The 16277-nt window shown below is 38.4% G+C and overlaps 1 protein-coding gene across 1 annotated transcript in view; it reads right to left on the reverse strand.

Moving 5' to 3' along the window:
* Nucleotides 1-1332: 1332 nt before the first annotated feature.
* The window catches only part of myom2b (myomesin 2b), a 30525-nt gene continuing 15580 nt past the window's right edge, over nucleotides 1333-16277 (reverse strand). Inside the window, exons 20-39 of the mRNA XM_087837619.1 lie at nucleotides 15973-16087; nucleotides 15516-15678; nucleotides 15287-15393; nucleotides 14237-14281; nucleotides 13733-13869; nucleotides 13191-13335; nucleotides 12597-12659; nucleotides 12263-12330; nucleotides 10919-11032; nucleotides 10708-10795; nucleotides 9620-9658; nucleotides 8635-8740; nucleotides 7911-7977; nucleotides 7399-7495; nucleotides 6521-6557; nucleotides 4898-4920; nucleotides 4752-4807; nucleotides 4587-4676; nucleotides 2223-2348; nucleotides 1333-1877 (exon numbers count right to left, since the gene is read on the reverse strand). Coding sequence (XP_087693745.1) covers nucleotides 1668-1877; nucleotides 2223-2348; nucleotides 4587-4676; nucleotides 4752-4807; nucleotides 4898-4920; nucleotides 6521-6557; nucleotides 7399-7495; nucleotides 7911-7977; nucleotides 8635-8740; nucleotides 9620-9658; nucleotides 10708-10795; nucleotides 10919-11032; nucleotides 12263-12330; nucleotides 12597-12659; nucleotides 13191-13335; nucleotides 13733-13869; nucleotides 14237-14281; nucleotides 15287-15393; nucleotides 15516-15678; nucleotides 15973-16087 — 1896 coding nt within the window. The 3' untranslated portion in view covers nucleotides 1333-1667. The remainder of the gene's footprint in view (nucleotides 1878-2222; nucleotides 2349-4586; nucleotides 4677-4751; nucleotides 4808-4897; nucleotides 4921-6520; nucleotides 6558-7398; nucleotides 7496-7910; nucleotides 7978-8634; nucleotides 8741-9619; nucleotides 9659-10707; nucleotides 10796-10918; nucleotides 11033-12262; nucleotides 12331-12596; nucleotides 12660-13190; nucleotides 13336-13732; nucleotides 13870-14236; nucleotides 14282-15286; nucleotides 15394-15515; nucleotides 15679-15972; nucleotides 16088-16277) is intronic.

Here is a 16277-nt window from a genome sequence, read left to right on the forward strand (position 1 = left end):
CTCCCTCCCTCTTCTCCGTCTGCTCCTCTCATCAGCTTTAATGAACCACAAATCTCATCAGCCATCCTTTCATCAGCTTGGCCATCACAACTTCCTGCACTTGGGCTCAAGTCTTTAAACCTGACTACTTATAGCATGTCTGTTTCTGCTTCTGGCTGATGACCAGGAGGACTGAACATATTTGGCTGCAAGGCAGAATGCATATCTTCTGCTACCAGAGTTAATATTAGGTAAAATTTGGTAATGACGGTTTGAGAGGCAGCAGCGTTAGTATGACAGCTTCGCTTCACAGCTCTGGTTTACTTAGTGGTGATTCACTGCCAGTTAATCTTCAGCGTGTTCACCATGGTGATCTTAAGGAGGATGGTGTTATACATTTGCAGTCATCAGTTGACCGTGTTGTTGAGGTGGCAGTATAATGACTACTTTGTACAGCCTGACCTATTTCTCTCTGTCCCTTTTTTCTTCGTGAAAGGTGCGTGTCTGTGGGGTTTTTTTTCTCCCTTTAAACAACATAAAATGAACACTGATCTTGTGAGCTGTGATACTAAGCCTGTGTTGTTTTTGTGCATTTAAATATGTAAATGACTGTGAGACTGAGCCAAACCACTGATCATATTCAGAAAAATATAGACAAGAAGGGCCCACCTCTCTCCACTGGCTCATAATGAAACTTGCCTCAGCCCCATAATCAAAGGCAAATGAGAGTGGTGTGTATGTGATTATACCAAGAACATCTGGTGCTGAACATCATCAAAAATGCAGGTAATAGTCAGAAGGTTAGTGATGTGAGGGCATGTCAAAGCTAGTGGCCCTAGCAACTTTGTAACATAACACAGCATTTTTTAAAACTATGTTTAGAGTAATCCTTGATGGAGCAGACCATCTCTCTGGTTTACTTGAAATATTCAGTGACACAGATAAGAATTTAAAGAGAAAACTCTTAAATTCTACAGTGAGTTTAAGAGTTACCATGGTTTTGGTATGCTGTGGGGGTATTTTGGTGGCATGACAACAAAGATGGATGGGTCACTTGGTTACGGGGGACAAAACCCACATCCATAGGGCATGAAATTAATGTTTACTGGTCTCCTTTGGGATTTGTACTTACTAGACTTTAACCCAATTTAATACCTATGGAAAAGTTTTGACTAACATGTTAAACTCCCCCTAACTATGATAAATATGAAATATTGTGCCAAGGTGCATCGAAGCTTCAAGTCAGTTAACTTTGGGCAATGTTCCTGTAATTTGCAAGCCATTTAATATTTAATATTTGATTATACTGCATGCGGTGTCATTTGTACACTTCAAGAATGAATTTAAAACACATTTCACTCTTTCTTCAGAAAGTTTTATTCAATTTGTAGCTTTATTCGAGTTCATTTCAATTAATTTCTAATTTCCTCATGTTTAGATAGTGCCTAGCTTTTTATTATTCTAGTATAATTTTGCTGATTTTATACAATGATTTCACATTGAAACTGTTTTTTGCTTTCCATCACAATTGCAAGATTTATTTCACATGTCAGGGTTTTCTTGACGCTCTAATTTAATGCAAAGAGTATTAGCTCCATTTCAATCCAGATAGAGAACACCAATAAAGGCTTCTCAGCTATGTGTGTTCTAATTGTGCACCAGTGATTGCGTTTCTTCTGCCTTGCTTTTCACTTCCTCCGACTTGGAGTAGGACTCTTCATCCCTCTTCCCAGTGCTGCCTTAGGAGCGGCAGGGCTAGGAGTTGAAGGGGCAGCGCTCGGAGCAGGCTGTGGCTTAGGCTGAGGGATCTCAATTGGTAATTTAGGTGGGATGATTGTTTTAGGGGTCAGAGTTGGTTTTGCCTCAGGGATTTTCTCCCCATGGCGATACACACTGACCTGGAGATAAAAATAGCGAGACAAGGACATAATGTTAATACCCATACATGCATTTACTACAGCGGTGAACACAAAAGGATTGTTTAAAGGGCTGCAGCACATTGCATCATCAATAGAAATTATTTAGGTATTTTTAATTTTAGAGAAATTTGGATTTTGTATTATTTTATATTAATTCTGTCAAAATCAGGGTGAGCAAAAGTAACAAGGTCAAATATCAGGCCTGTGTAAGGTTTTTGTGCTGCTGCGATCAAAATATATCCCCATGTTGGGCACCAATGGAAAAAAAAATATTTCTGCTCAGAGTAAATCCAGTCATTTGTATTACACAGCGGCAACACTCACCACTATATCCACAGACTCTCCTCCATATTTATTCTGGACAATCATGGTATATCTGCCAGAATCCTCCATGGAAACGCCTTTGATTGTCAGACTGGCAAACTTGCCCTGGTCCAGGGAGACCACATACTGGGAAATGAATTCAGAGGTTAAAAAAAGTGAGAAAGCCAGTGGAGGGAGTTTAGCATGATTTATTCTTTAAAATGCCTTACTCAAAGTGGCAGCATGAGCAAAAGCTGAGCACTGGTGCATGGGCTGAATGGACAAAGGGACTAATGATGTATTCCTGTCTTATCTGTTCTGCTGCACTCAACCACGCTCAACCAAAGTATGGTGAAATTGAAAAGCAATACAAATGTGCCCCATCTATATTTTTTAGACCACCCAAAAAAAAACCCTACTGTATATTGTCTCTGATACTCTAGTCTACACAGAGTACTTTATTCTGAATTGTACCATGTACTACGAGTGGTGCAGACAAGAGCCCAACATTTTAAATTGCCTCTTGTACCTGCCCACTCACTTGTAAGGTCTGGACATTTATACATTTTATGGAGTGGTACTTTCAGCAGGTTAATTACATTATTAAGAGAAACACTTGCCCTTTAATTACAAGAAATAAAACGGTCTATTAGATTAAAATCCTAAAAACGGTAGCCATTAGCATGCTATGTGTTCTTGGTTAAATGCATTAATTTACTAGAGCAATGTAGGTTAAGCTGTGTATTATTCAGAAAAAAAATATTCTAATTACAATCGTTTCTGTGATACAGATATTATAAAATCTGACAAAATGTCTAAAACAATAGTAACTTCTGCTTATTACACTACTCGAATTGACATGCTGTGTACTTCCGGAGTTAAACATGAGGATTAGATATAAAATTCTCTGGATCTTCTTATGTTCATGTTTGTTTTTCATTTATCTTCATGCATCCTGAGAAGCCTCTTTTGTAACTAAGTGCATGAGAGATACTCTAGAGGTTTGGAAAACTCATCAACAAGGGCCTCGCTTCTTGTTTTAGACAGATTATTAGCAGGTGAGGGAATGAATAAAGGAGAAAACTTGAACACAAATTCCTCCTGAACCGGGGTTTCTCAAACTTAAATCTTCAAAGCTGGTAGAAGCTGCAGGATTCTGATGCTGTTGAAAGAGCTTTCGTTGACTAACGACAGACTGTAGACTTACTGTACTCTGGTTGGCAACTAGGTTAATGAGTTATGACAGGTAGAGTTGTTCCGTTACTGATCTAGGATTGTGTTGATAATACTGACTTTGGGGTCAGTATAGAAGCGTAGTGTAGTTCCCTAAATCTTGGTGCTCTCAGTGGTAAATACACTCACCTGCCACTTGATTAGGTATACGTTGCTAGTTTTGAATTGGATCCTTTTGTCTTCAGCCTTAACTCTTTGTGGTGTATCTTTAGCAAGATGCTTAAAACATTCATCAGGGATTTTGTTTCATATTGACATGATGGCATCATGCTGCTAATCTCATGCTCCACCACATCCCAAACATACTCCATTGTTGATCTTCTATTTTGATCAGAATACTTGGTTGCACCAGAATACTTAGACTAGCTCGTCTGTCACAAATAACCCTGCTCATGTACATTCAGAGTCTCACCTTTCCTCCCCCTTTTGATTCCCCTACATGCCTAAATGTACGGCATTGCTGCCATTGGCTGATTAAATATTTACTTTAATAATTTCTTGAATCGGTGTACCTAGTAAAGTGGCTGATGAATGTATAAAAAGGGCTTTGACATAATAGGGACAACATCACATTCATGAAGTTCCTAACAAGGAACTAAAGTATATCAATGGTTTTGGGGTATTGTGCATTTTATTACTACTAATCATTTGTACTAATTTAAAAATACATGAAGCATGCTTTTTAGAAAGTACTTCATTACCACTTTCAGTATTACCAGAAATAGTTTTTTAATTACTGCTATTATTTTATATGAATACTGGTTTTAATATCATGGTAAGTATTATAGACATTGACTTTTGAACAGACATTATCTGATCAAATGAATCTGGAGACACGACATTATGAAGCATATTTTAGTAGACACATACTGAGTGTGAAATTTCCACAAGACAAGTTAATAGAAACATTATGTTGTAATTGTGTATGGTTAATGAGATAATTAATCATGAGACAGGAGGGGAGGAGTTGAGTTTCTGAAGAGGTTAAACAGAGTCAGAGAATAAGGCGGTATTTATTGGGAAGGAATCAAATAAAAGTACAAAGCCCCGTCTGAATATGAACTGGTTGTATATGTGACTTGCAAACACAATTTAATTAGCTGAAAACAAGTTGTGAAATTTATTCTGACATAACTCCAATAACACATTTACCTGATCATCAGGCTCGACTTCCGATCCATTCTTCAGCCATGACACCTGAGGTTTGGGGTCTCCACACACTGTACATGTTAAACTCAAAGTCTACAGAAAGCATAAAAAATACCTATTAGCAAAATGAAACCGAAAGCATGCAGTTTCATACACTTACACGCCTACCTTCTTTTCCATAATGGTGACCACATCAGGCAGTCCTCCCACCACCTTACCACGGTCTAAAACAAACAGTTGTTAACATTCTAGGTTATTCCTATTGCTTATTATATTAAGCTATTATATAAAGGAGAACAGGAAGATAAACTTACTCTTCTCAGCGTATGCCTCGGCCCTGAAAAATCAAAGCAGTTTTGTATTATTATACAAATTCTATCACTAGCAAATCTTTATTTAGTTCAAGTTTTACTTTAGCCAAGTCATTTCTGGTTAGCTTTCATTACCTGGCTCTGACCACACATCATTTTTTCTTTGTTTTTTTCCTTTTCCTTTCGGTTAACTAACAGTGGTCAGATGGTGTGCCACAAGGTGCTTTAGATTTACAGCCAAACCTCCTTTTAATATTGTTTACTTCAGGAGTTTCATGTATATTTCCTGGGGAAAAATGATATTGTTATGTGAGGGCTGTTGGAGCAGCATGGCAGGACCAGAGGTCAGCCACAGGACCAGATGGTTGGGGAAACTCTGCTCTCCTCTTGGCAAGTTGATGCTCAATCAAAAGGGTAACAGCGTGTCACTTGTTTCAATGTGTTTGTAAAGTCTTGTGCTTAAATGTCTCTCTTTGAATGTTAATTAGAAAAGGGATTTGGATGGTTTCCACACTGCATGCAGTGTTTAGTGTTTGCAGTCTCAATCCCTTTCCTAAAAGGATTTGCAAAATGTGTGTGTGGGTGTGGGGTTTGCTTTGGCCCAATTAGCCGACAGACCCCAAAGGATCTCTGCTACCTGACTGCTTCTATTTTTAACCAAGATTTTTATCTCAAATTATAATGCGCTGGACTCTTTCCAGACAGCCAGCCTTGGAGTTTTTAAATTTGCTCAACTTAAAGATGCAGGGTAATTTTTCCTAATGCTGTATTGATCATTTATGCAACTCGAGTTGCAGTGATTTAACAAGACTTTTCAAAACTGTAGCTGTAGGTGAAAGTTTTACACCTCTTGGAGCTCTTTAGATTCTGCTCATGCAATAGTGCCAAGGAAGCGTCTGATTCAATTTGCAGCATGCTACATTCATGCAGCAGTGATTTAAAGCATACACACTGTTTCTTCAGTCACAGAAAAAGGAGAATAAGTCATCAAATAATATAGTGACCTAATCTGAAAATCATAACTTTACTCTCGGATTAAATCCTGAGTCAGACTTCCACAGTAGACCTTTGAAAAAAGTGCACAGGTCCTTACAGGGCAAAGCACAATTAAACAACTAAAATATTCAAAACAAGCAGTTAGTTTTAGTGTAGCAGTTTTGAGTTAGGAGTGCACTGATATTTTAAAGTGACAAGTCTAATCAATGCATGGATCTACACTGATTAACACTGAGCATATAGTGGTTACAAAGGCTCATACAATCCTTCTGCAGTGTCTCAAATGATCTGAAGGCTTTGCACTGTTTGAAATGTGGAGAAACAAATGTTAATGAAATTTCCAATAGATGTTTTACTATTCAAATACAATCAGAACGAGAGAGTCGAATATACGTGTATTTATAGAAAACCTCATTCTTTACATTATTTGAAGCAGGAAAACAAGACTATTGTTTTCTGTATATGAACACAGTGTAGCCTGGGAAATCATTACTTTGAACTATTAGATGTCAAACTCACAGTTATGAAGCAAATGTGAAGGAAGCAGTGATTCATCATTAGGCGAGCCAGTCTGACACATAAAGGCACAAGATTAAAAAAAAGAAAACAGCTTTGAGAATATAGTCTTACTTTAGTTTCTGGAACTCTGCAAAGGCTTTCTCATATACTGTTAAACACAAAAACAGAAAACAGTCACTGTCACAGCACATGCCAGTTTACTTTCCTTTAAATTTAGACACACCTAGAACAAAAATAGTCTTTATAATATCAAAACAGAATCTTTCCCTTTTCCTGCTAATCAACATGGTAACATTTTTTTAAAGAAAATAATAGTTTTAAAATGATGGTAATAAAGTAAACACAGGAGGAATGCACCTTTCAGTTATAACACTCAGTTAATTTGAGAAGTTTTAATGGAGATTTTTTCCATACAGTGCTGTGCAAAAGTTTTGAGCCGCAGTAATTAGGCACGTAAAGGTACAATTTAAAAATGGTTCTTTGCTAATTTTTCTGTTATGTGTAGATACAACACTGCTTCAACCGTTGAGTTGGGGGCCATTTTTATGCTTGAATGATACATAGGTCAGTGTTGGGTGGTTTAAACCAAAAAAAACATTCCTCTATAATTAGCCAGAAAATGAGTGAAAAGCAGCTGATGTCCAAAGAAAAACTTTTCAAGGCTTTCTGTCTTTCAAACGATTAAGGAAATAAAGAGTAGCTCAAGACTTTTGCATTGTTGTGTATGTAGTCCGATCCACACTAAAATGTATGTAACTCACAAGCAGCCAAGCTGTCCAAACATTGAATTCTTTTTAAAAGTGAAAACTGGAGACTTTCATACTCAAAGACTAGCTGAAGTATAACCAGAGAGACTACACGCTGAAAGACAGCCATACAAAATAGTGACTGTGTTATTTTCTACCCTCTTTTTACAGCGTTATCGATAAAAGCAGGAATTGACTCTGGAGGGAAGGAAATAAGAGAGGAAAAGTACTGAAAGTACTGACCATCACCGCTGAGGTCCAGTGTGCGTTTATGTGAGTTCTCAGGATCAGTGATCACGATGGAGTACTTGCCCTTGTCCTTCTCCACTGGTTCAACTACCTGTAAATCAATCAGCGAAAAAATGATCAGTCACATGACGGCAGAGGCATCAACTCAGTGTCTTGGTATTTATTTCTGCTTTGCGTGTTTTGAGCTATGATTTAAAATGAGATTAATTTAACAGGTAGGCTAATTACAATTATAAAGCTTTCTGACAAAACGATCGGAAGACACGCTACTTAATCAACTTTAATGAATTTTAAACCATTTTTTTTCATTAGCTTTCCCTTGTGATTATCCCTTTAATTTATCTCAAAGTTTCCTCGTCTCTGCAAAGACACTTTGAGGACTTTTACAAGCAACACAGACGAGCAGCAGCACCAATGTCTGAGGTGCTTTACTGTCATAAAGTTACTGATGTGTGAGATTCCTCCGAAGCATATACTGTTCAGCTTTGTATAAAAGATGATAATACCTCCATTGTTGCCATAGTCGGGGTTCCACCAATCACAATCTTGTCAGTGTGGGAGAGTTTAGTCTCACTGAGGAGAAGAAAAGAGAGGTTAGTGTGTGTGTTTGTGTGGTGGGGGTTTCTTTTTGAGCGAGTGAGGTAAATGAAAATCATATTTACATGCCTCGCTAATGTCATGCCGAACTCTTACTCTTACACAAACCCACAGAAAAGACAGTGAGATGTTTTAAAATAAAAGCTTCATAATTTTTATTCAGTTTTACTTCATTGTTCTGTCCACTTGTTTTTCTTTCATGAACCCATTTTTTAATATTTTATAATCTCTGGAGTGAACTGGAGTGGTTTTAAGTGCAGAAAAGCCTTCCTTCTTTATAGAAAATAATAGCTGTGTGATTTCTGTCACAAAACGGGGCAATTTTACTGCAATAACAGGGATAATGAAACCACTTGCCAATAGCCCATCAGAAGTTTTATTATGCGGCTTATTGTTTTTCCCACTCGCGGCAGTTTAACTTGAGGGAAAACCAGAATAATGCGTTTGCGGTCAGCATGTTTATAGGTGGACTTAAAAGAATACTCTAGTAAAACAACTACCAGGGCTACAAATACTGGAGTTATGTGTATTTTCTTCCTCCGTTCCTTATCTTCATCTTCGTACTCCAACTATTTGGTATTATGTTTGTATTTGTGAGGCGATGTTAATTCTGTGTTTAATCTGATTCCTTACCCGTGATACCAGGTGATGTTCATCTCTGAGGTGTAATACTTCATGTGACACTGCAGCTGAATGCCTGTTGCTGTGCAGTTTATCACAAGCTCTGCTGCACTGGCTCCTGGAGGAGGTAATGGAGGCGATGGAGGTTGTGAGGACCATGTTTGAAATCAAAGTAAAATACATGTTTTCCTCCAGCTGCTGGACTCTGTGACCTCACTATGCTGTGAAAGCTACTGCATGCAGAGATTAATTAATTGAATAAAAAACAAACTTCCATTTTCAGCCATTTGTAGGATCTATTTTGAAATTCCCTTTTGTCCAGCTTGTAGAGGAAAATTCTGCTAATGAAGCAAAGAGCAGATTGTTTATATCCTGGCACTCAGTAAAACACTTCAACCATGACAGGATTTATTAACTTTTTTTTTTAAGCCGTTATACCTAAAAGGGTATTTTATACTCCTCAATGTCTGTGTCGGATTTTCCTCACTGCACATTACAAGCGGGCAAGTGTGTCATCCACCTGGTCACATCACCATGGTTTCCCATTATCACAGTAATGAACCCTCTTCTCCTCTGCAACCACTGCTGTAACAGTTGCTGCAGAGCTGTCAAGTGACTGTCTCTTAAAATAGGAGTAAGATGCTCCTCCACACTGTCACTGTGACAGCGCAGTGGAATTTTAAAGTGATTTCACCACACGATGGCACGATGGCCAAATGCTTCCAGCATGACAACTTCTGCCACACGCTGATAAGTGCGTGTGTGTATGTAGCAGAGGGTTTTTAAAACAAGACCCACATCAGCCTGATGATGGATCTACCAAATCTCTTATCACTGGGGTTTGATGGTGCCATGTTAAATTTAGATAATTTGAACTGGATCCCTACAGTGGGTAGAGGGTGGTGCTGGTGGTTTGTCGTACCGTTTTTAACATGGATGTCTCTTTATGAGATTATTGGTGTGTGTGTGTGTCTGTGTGCAGAATGCAGCGACTTACCAGCCAGTTGGCTGAGCTTGTTTATGGCATCGTCAAAGACTAGAAGAAAGGCAGAGGAACATGGGGTCAGAGACGGAGCCAAGAGGATGGAAAGGCATGATGCTGCTCTCTGGTGGCTGCATTCAGAGCTCAGTAAGGAAGGTTTAATGAAAACATGGGAATCTGTTACTCTATGGTTTCCCAACCCAACATAGTGAAACAGTGCAAATACCTGCATTTGTTTTGTGAAGTACACTTTCAGCAGATTGTTTCTTGGCATACTTGTTCATGTGAAGCTCAGTCTTAGTTAATTCATATATAAACATCTTCACATATCAAACATATTAAACTTAGGCACGTCAACATCTGTGAGAAATTTGAGAAAGTGGGGTTTTTTGGGTTTTGTGTTATTCTGGGAAGCTATTATACCTATTGAATCAGTTGTTTTACTCACAGTTGACCAAGTCTCCAGTTTTAAGTGTTCTGGGTCTGTTACCAGATAATATCAGACCAAGTGAAATGAAGAGGTTATGGGTCCCACTGGCTATGACATCAGGATGTAAATCAATATTAACGCATTGGAAATCAAGCAATCTGAGCTATTTTGGATAGCAGATCAAACTGCATGCAAAATAGTTACATTCAAACACGTAGAATAAAAAAGGGAGACGAGATATTTTTGGAGGGGAGCTGCCTTTTGGAATTGACAAAAAATGTTTCTGACTAATTTTAACAGTTTTGGCACCAATCATAATGTATGAATCATTCAAGATGTTATTTGTAGACCGAGGCTTTTTTATTATTTCCTTTTTCTTGTGTTGTGGTTTTGTTTAGAAAAAAAATAGGAACAATCGTTTTTCAGTATGGTAATATATCTGCTTTGTATCCTGCTGCTTTTGAGAAAAAATCAATGAAAAAAATAAATAGTTTATAACATTACACATTTTTTCCCCATGTCAAGCCTTTTATTTATTCTTTTTATAAGAATAATACACTGTAGGTAAACAATTATACTTGCTCAGTAAGACATCAAGCTAACTATCCAGACAGTGAACTTGTCATTTTTATTAAGTGGTAAGATGAACTGCAAAAATAGAGAACATGTTTACCTTTTCCAGAAATGTTTATTTGGCTCATATCTTTTCCTCTGTCATCACTGATGGTGGCTTTGTAAATTCCTGCTGTCTTCAGTGAAAACTGGAGAAGAAACAGTGCAACATAGGGAATGCAGATTTGTCAATTTTGAACACACCATGAAGACAGCGTTGGAAAAAACAAAACAAAAAAAACATAGTCTTTAGTGCCACAGTGTGCTCTTACCTCTCTAATTGTCAGTTTACAGACTCCTGATCCCAGGTCAGGTTTTACATCCGGGATGATCTCCGTGTCTTCTCTAAACCAGTGAAACACAGATTCCTTCTTCAAGTTAGCAACCTGTTAAAATCAATTAAAATTGCGTATTATTATTTTCGAAAAACAGGAAGTGAAGTTTTATCACACACACACTTTATATTTTATAAAATTCATCGAACAATGCAAATCCAGATGACCAGTGATGTGCTGTATATAAAGTCTTGTTTATGTGGTAGTTTAGGAAGATCAAGAGATGTCGACGAGGCTTTTGAAAGACAAAGGAAGCAAATGCCTGCAGCAAACGGATTAAAGTGAAAAACAAATCTCTTAAATGTTAATGCATTGGTGCTTTTCTGAATATAAAAATAATACTAATCGGAGAAAATGGTAAAACACAGTTTAATGCTTGGCTGTTTAGTTAATGAACTAAATGGTAAGAGTGCATTAGCATTTGAAGAAGGGGTTATTTAAAATGCCTGTTTGCTGCAGGACAAGTACACTTATTCTTGCCTACAAAAGTCAACAAGTCAACCAGAGGTTCCCAAATGTTAGCACATAACTGTACCTCATCGACTTTTTGCAGTAATTCCCAAAAAAACTTGAGGCTGTTTATATTTTTCTGCAACATATTATACCCTAAATGATCCCAATTGGAAGTAGAGCATTTTTCTGAAAACTGGTTGATGTTTAAGCTTGCTCTGTTTTGATACTCAACAGTCAAATAATGAATGCTTAAATGGTAAATGGCCTGTATTTGTATAGCGCTTTACCAGTCCCTAAGGATCCCAAAGTGCTTTACACATCCAGTCATGCACCCATTCACACACTGGTAATAGCAAGCTACATTGCAGCCACAGCCACCCTGGGGCGCACTGACAGAGGCAAGGCTGCCAGACACTGGCGCCACCGGGCCCTCTGACCACCACCAGTAGGCAACGGGTGAAGTGTCTTGCCCAAGGACACAACGACCGAGACTGTCCAAGCAGGGGCTCGAACTGGCAACCTTCCGATTATAAGGCGAACGCCCAACTCTTGAGCCACAATCGCCATAGATATGCTGATGTCAACTTAACTGTCCCCGAGCATATAAACGGCCACTTTAATTTTAAAATGTTCTTGATAATATACTTCATTCTAACAAGGGCATGAAAAACCTTATCTATTATTATTATCTATTATCTGTCTGGACATTATCATTACGCAGCACTGTGGCATCCACACTTAGTCTCCATAGAATATCTGCTCAGTAAGTGAGCCTCCCATTTGTCAGACTGTAAATATTCAATAAATATCGAGTACCACTGTGTTTACCTTGCAGACCAAAGTGACAGAGCAGTCATCCCCAATCTGAAGTGATAGAAACTCACTAAAGTGGGGGCCTGTAGTGAAAAGAAACATGAGAGGAAGCCTTGAAAATGGACATAAGCTTTTACAAAACACTTGAGGAACCTTGTTATAAGCTGTATTAACTGATGTGTGGTTTTAAGGTTGCAGCTCGAGAGTTTATGTAAAGATAGTCTACTTCTCTCCTGTATGCTCACTCATTAGTTATCTCCTGGGCAACATAGTGTTGTGCTGGTCTCAGGCTAAATTAAGAACAAAGCTCTTACAAGCTTAAAATTGGATGATGTTTTGTATTTCTTACCCTCTTTGACTCTGATGTACTCTCTCCTCTGGAAATCAGCCTCAGCCAGTGCTGCCTTGAAAGCTATGTGCACATACAGATACACATAAACGAAGAATAATTAAAAGATCAAAGTGTTGCTATAGATTTTCTTTTTTTTAGTGGTCCCCCGTATGAGAGCAGAATCATAATTTATGAAATCAAGCATCTTTAGTTGAATCTTAGGGAGTCCTATAGACATGAAGTTCAAACCCTTCTCTACACTAACGGGCTTAATACATTTCCATAATGGGATCTCTAATGCAGCAGATGCTAAGTCTACTGTCATACAAAAAAGCCCATTCTATACACTCTCTGCTACATGTCTGTGTTTCTCCTGGCTTAGGCTTGACAGCAAAATCCCTAATTAGTACGCTGAAAAATAAGAGGTTGTGATAAGTTCTTTCTGCACACATCCACTTAATATACATTTGTGGTTTGATACAGCTGCAATCCAACCAAGAGAAAAAAAAATACAGTCCAGAGGGTATTGTTCTTTTTTTTTTTTTTTTTTTGTTGAATGTAGTTGGATACTGCAGGTTTTGTGGGACAGCAGTAAACATTGGCCCCTCTTACCATTTCCAATCAGAACCAGTGAGCTCTGTGCCTTTCCTCCTCCATCTGTGATCTGGCAGGTATATGTCCCCTCACTCTCCTCAGTGAAATGATCCATGATGAACTCAATGATCCCTGTAGCGACGTCATGAGCCATCTTGTTGGGCTGCAGAAAAATAGAGTTGTAATTTTAAAAAGCCTACTTGACGACAGACTTTGTGAATATCATAACTTTTGTGTAGTTAAAAACAGCTGACTGAACTATTGTCTTGATAGAAAAGTAGGTTGTTCACCTTGAAGCTAGAATATAAATCATTCAGCTCTTCTGTTTTTATTTGCAAGGCTCACTTAAATGGTTTAGCTCATACTTTGGGACCTTTCAGTTTGAGCCTTGCAAAAATTACAGCTGAAAGAAGACTACCTGGCTAACTGATATATCATTTTCCGGACTTCATTTTCCATTTGCATGACTTTCTACACCCATGAATTTCAAGTACTGCATAGGGAGAGTGGCATAGGTAGGAACCGACTACAATCTGCGGGTAAACTAAGATGTATCTTACATCAGCTCCAGACAGTTCCTTGTTGTTTGCAAAGAATTTGTAGGTGACATTGGAAGAAATCTCCTCAGCCTGCAGCCAGAACCTCATTCGGCCTCTCTCCAGAATCTTATAAGCCAACTCAGACTTCAGCGGGATGACTAGAGGACAAGAGGGAGGAAGGGTAAGGGCTTTCAAAACATTATTGTCCTTGTTTAATGAGGAGACGAAGGAGGAGAGGACAGGAGAAGGAGAAGAGCTTAGGCAATGTGATGCAAAAGCAGGTAAGACTTTTTTTTTTTTGGATCAAATAAAAAGAGAAATCTGCCCCTAAAAAAATGAAGAAATCAGAAATCTTCAAAGGCAGAAGAAGAAAGAAAAATAAAAGCATAAAAGAGGGAGAACGAGAAATGGAGTGAGCAGGTAAGACAGATTAAGACTCAGAGGAGAACGTTTTAAAGAAGAGATTAAAAAGGACAAAGAGAGAGAAACTTAGAGAGATTGAAAGAGTCAGCCAAAGGTACCTACCTGGGTGTCTGATATCATAACTGAGCGCCAGCATCTTTGCCAACTCTATAAGGCACAGACACATTATTTTATAGACACAGACATGCAGTTATCATACATGTGACATTTTATGCATTGGTCTAATTTTACCATTAGCTTCGATGTGATACCAGATAAGTCAGGGAGAGGAAAATCAAGAAACAAAAACATTAAAACAGAAGCTTAAAGCTGAAAGAATGACATTACATTGTGACTCATAACTGGCCCTGAATGCTTACCTTGAAAGACTGTTTTATGAGTTGTTGTATTATTGGAGCCTCACAAAGTACCTGTGATATAACTGAAATAAATGAAACCTTGCGTGCTAGAAGTTCAGAAATTCTTGCGAGTTACAGTGGAATAACTGTAGGCCGAATGGGAAGCAATCAGTGGAAGCCACGTATTATAGCCTCGTAGCAAACTGGTGCAATAGAAGGAAAAGCGTTGTGAAGCTTTCTGACAGAAATCCTTTTGCCACAAAGATCTGGTGGTAAAACATGTTCAGTGCCCCAAGCTTGGAGAAATAATGCGCTCTGCTGGTATCATCAGATGTGTAATGAAATTGTTTGTTGCCTACATGCCAGGCTGATTGTTTTTAAGTATGCTCTCACTGCTTTCATCTTTTATTGCATTCTACACACTGCCTTAGTTCTCCGATACAGTTTTCTTTTGATTTTGGCTCAAGTCTGCGCTTTTGATGTAGTTATTAGGGTGTTGCTCTACAGCTGTTCAAATTTTCACGATCAAGGCATGAGTGGTATTTGCACGCAATATTTTAACAGAGGTAGGAAACGGATATGGAATGCAAACTAATGCGATGAGATGATTAAGATAATAATGGCAACATCGCAAATTACCATATGTCAACAAGGGCAAATGAGCCATGAGTATAGAATACAAATAAACATAAACATGAGAGATTTCATTAAGTCTAAGCTGCAGATTCTCTTACAGATTTTCAAATTTTGCATGACAGTTGACTGGGTGCCTAAGCATCAGAGCCATCCTTACTTAGCAATGAATAGAACCTACCTTCATTAGAGATTGTGTAGCTGGATGACACTCCCTCTGTGTTTGTGACAGAAACAGAATACGTCCCAAAGTCCTCCTTATCTGCATTCTTGAAGATCAGCTTAGAGCTGCAGTGGCGGGCGGAAGAGAAACACAGACACACACAGTCAGAGAGATTGTTAAAGCTGAAATTGAATGCAACTGTTTGATGTCATATGCATGTTATATATGTGTGTGACTGTGGTCTTACTGGGTGCCCTCGGATTTAATCACTACCCCTTTAGAGAAATCTGTGATTTCTTTATAATCTTTCTTCCAGATGAACTTGGAGCCTTCGTTTATCTGGCAGGACTCGAATGACAGAACAATGTCACCTGACTTCTCATCCACCACACAGGACACCTCCTGGGAACCTTTAATACACAGACAAACATAGTTTTTAGACTCATTTTTGTCTCCAGTTAATGCCCAGAAAGCCTAAACAGCTATTAATGTGAGCTTTGATATTTGATGGATTGATATCACATGTGTCCACTCGCTCTTAAACTCTTGCCTTCACCACTGTCAACAATAGTGCAACACTCACTCAAAGCAAAACCATAGCACTTTGTATGCTTTACAAAGAGGAACTTGGAGACACATATTTATGAATTCTAATACCATTCTAATAGTAAGGTATTGAGTTTCTGTCTGCTGTTAAATGTTACCTGCCACGGCCTTGGCAGTCACAGGGTCAGAGGCCATTGAGGCCATACCCACTCCAACAGCATTGACTGCACGCACTCTGAACACATAGGTAGTGCCCACCTCCAGACCTGTTACCTAGGACACAAACAGACAATCTGTTGTTGCTAGGGGGAGAGGAGGTGTGAACGTCTGTAAATGGGTGTGGTAACTTTCAACCTGTGCAAAATTGACAGGTAAATAAATTATGACATAATAACAGCATATTCTATTCTGAATCTAACAATACTATTTATTTTGTTGATCACTTGGTGCTGTGAATGAATGT

Source organism: Neolamprologus brichardi, chromosome 1 (assembly GCF_056152115.1).
Source record: "Neolamprologus brichardi isolate AB-2024 chromosome 1, ASM5615211v1, whole genome shotgun sequence".
In the NCBI taxonomy this organism is placed as follows: Eukaryota; Metazoa; Chordata; class Actinopteri; order Cichliformes; family Cichlidae; genus Neolamprologus; species Neolamprologus brichardi.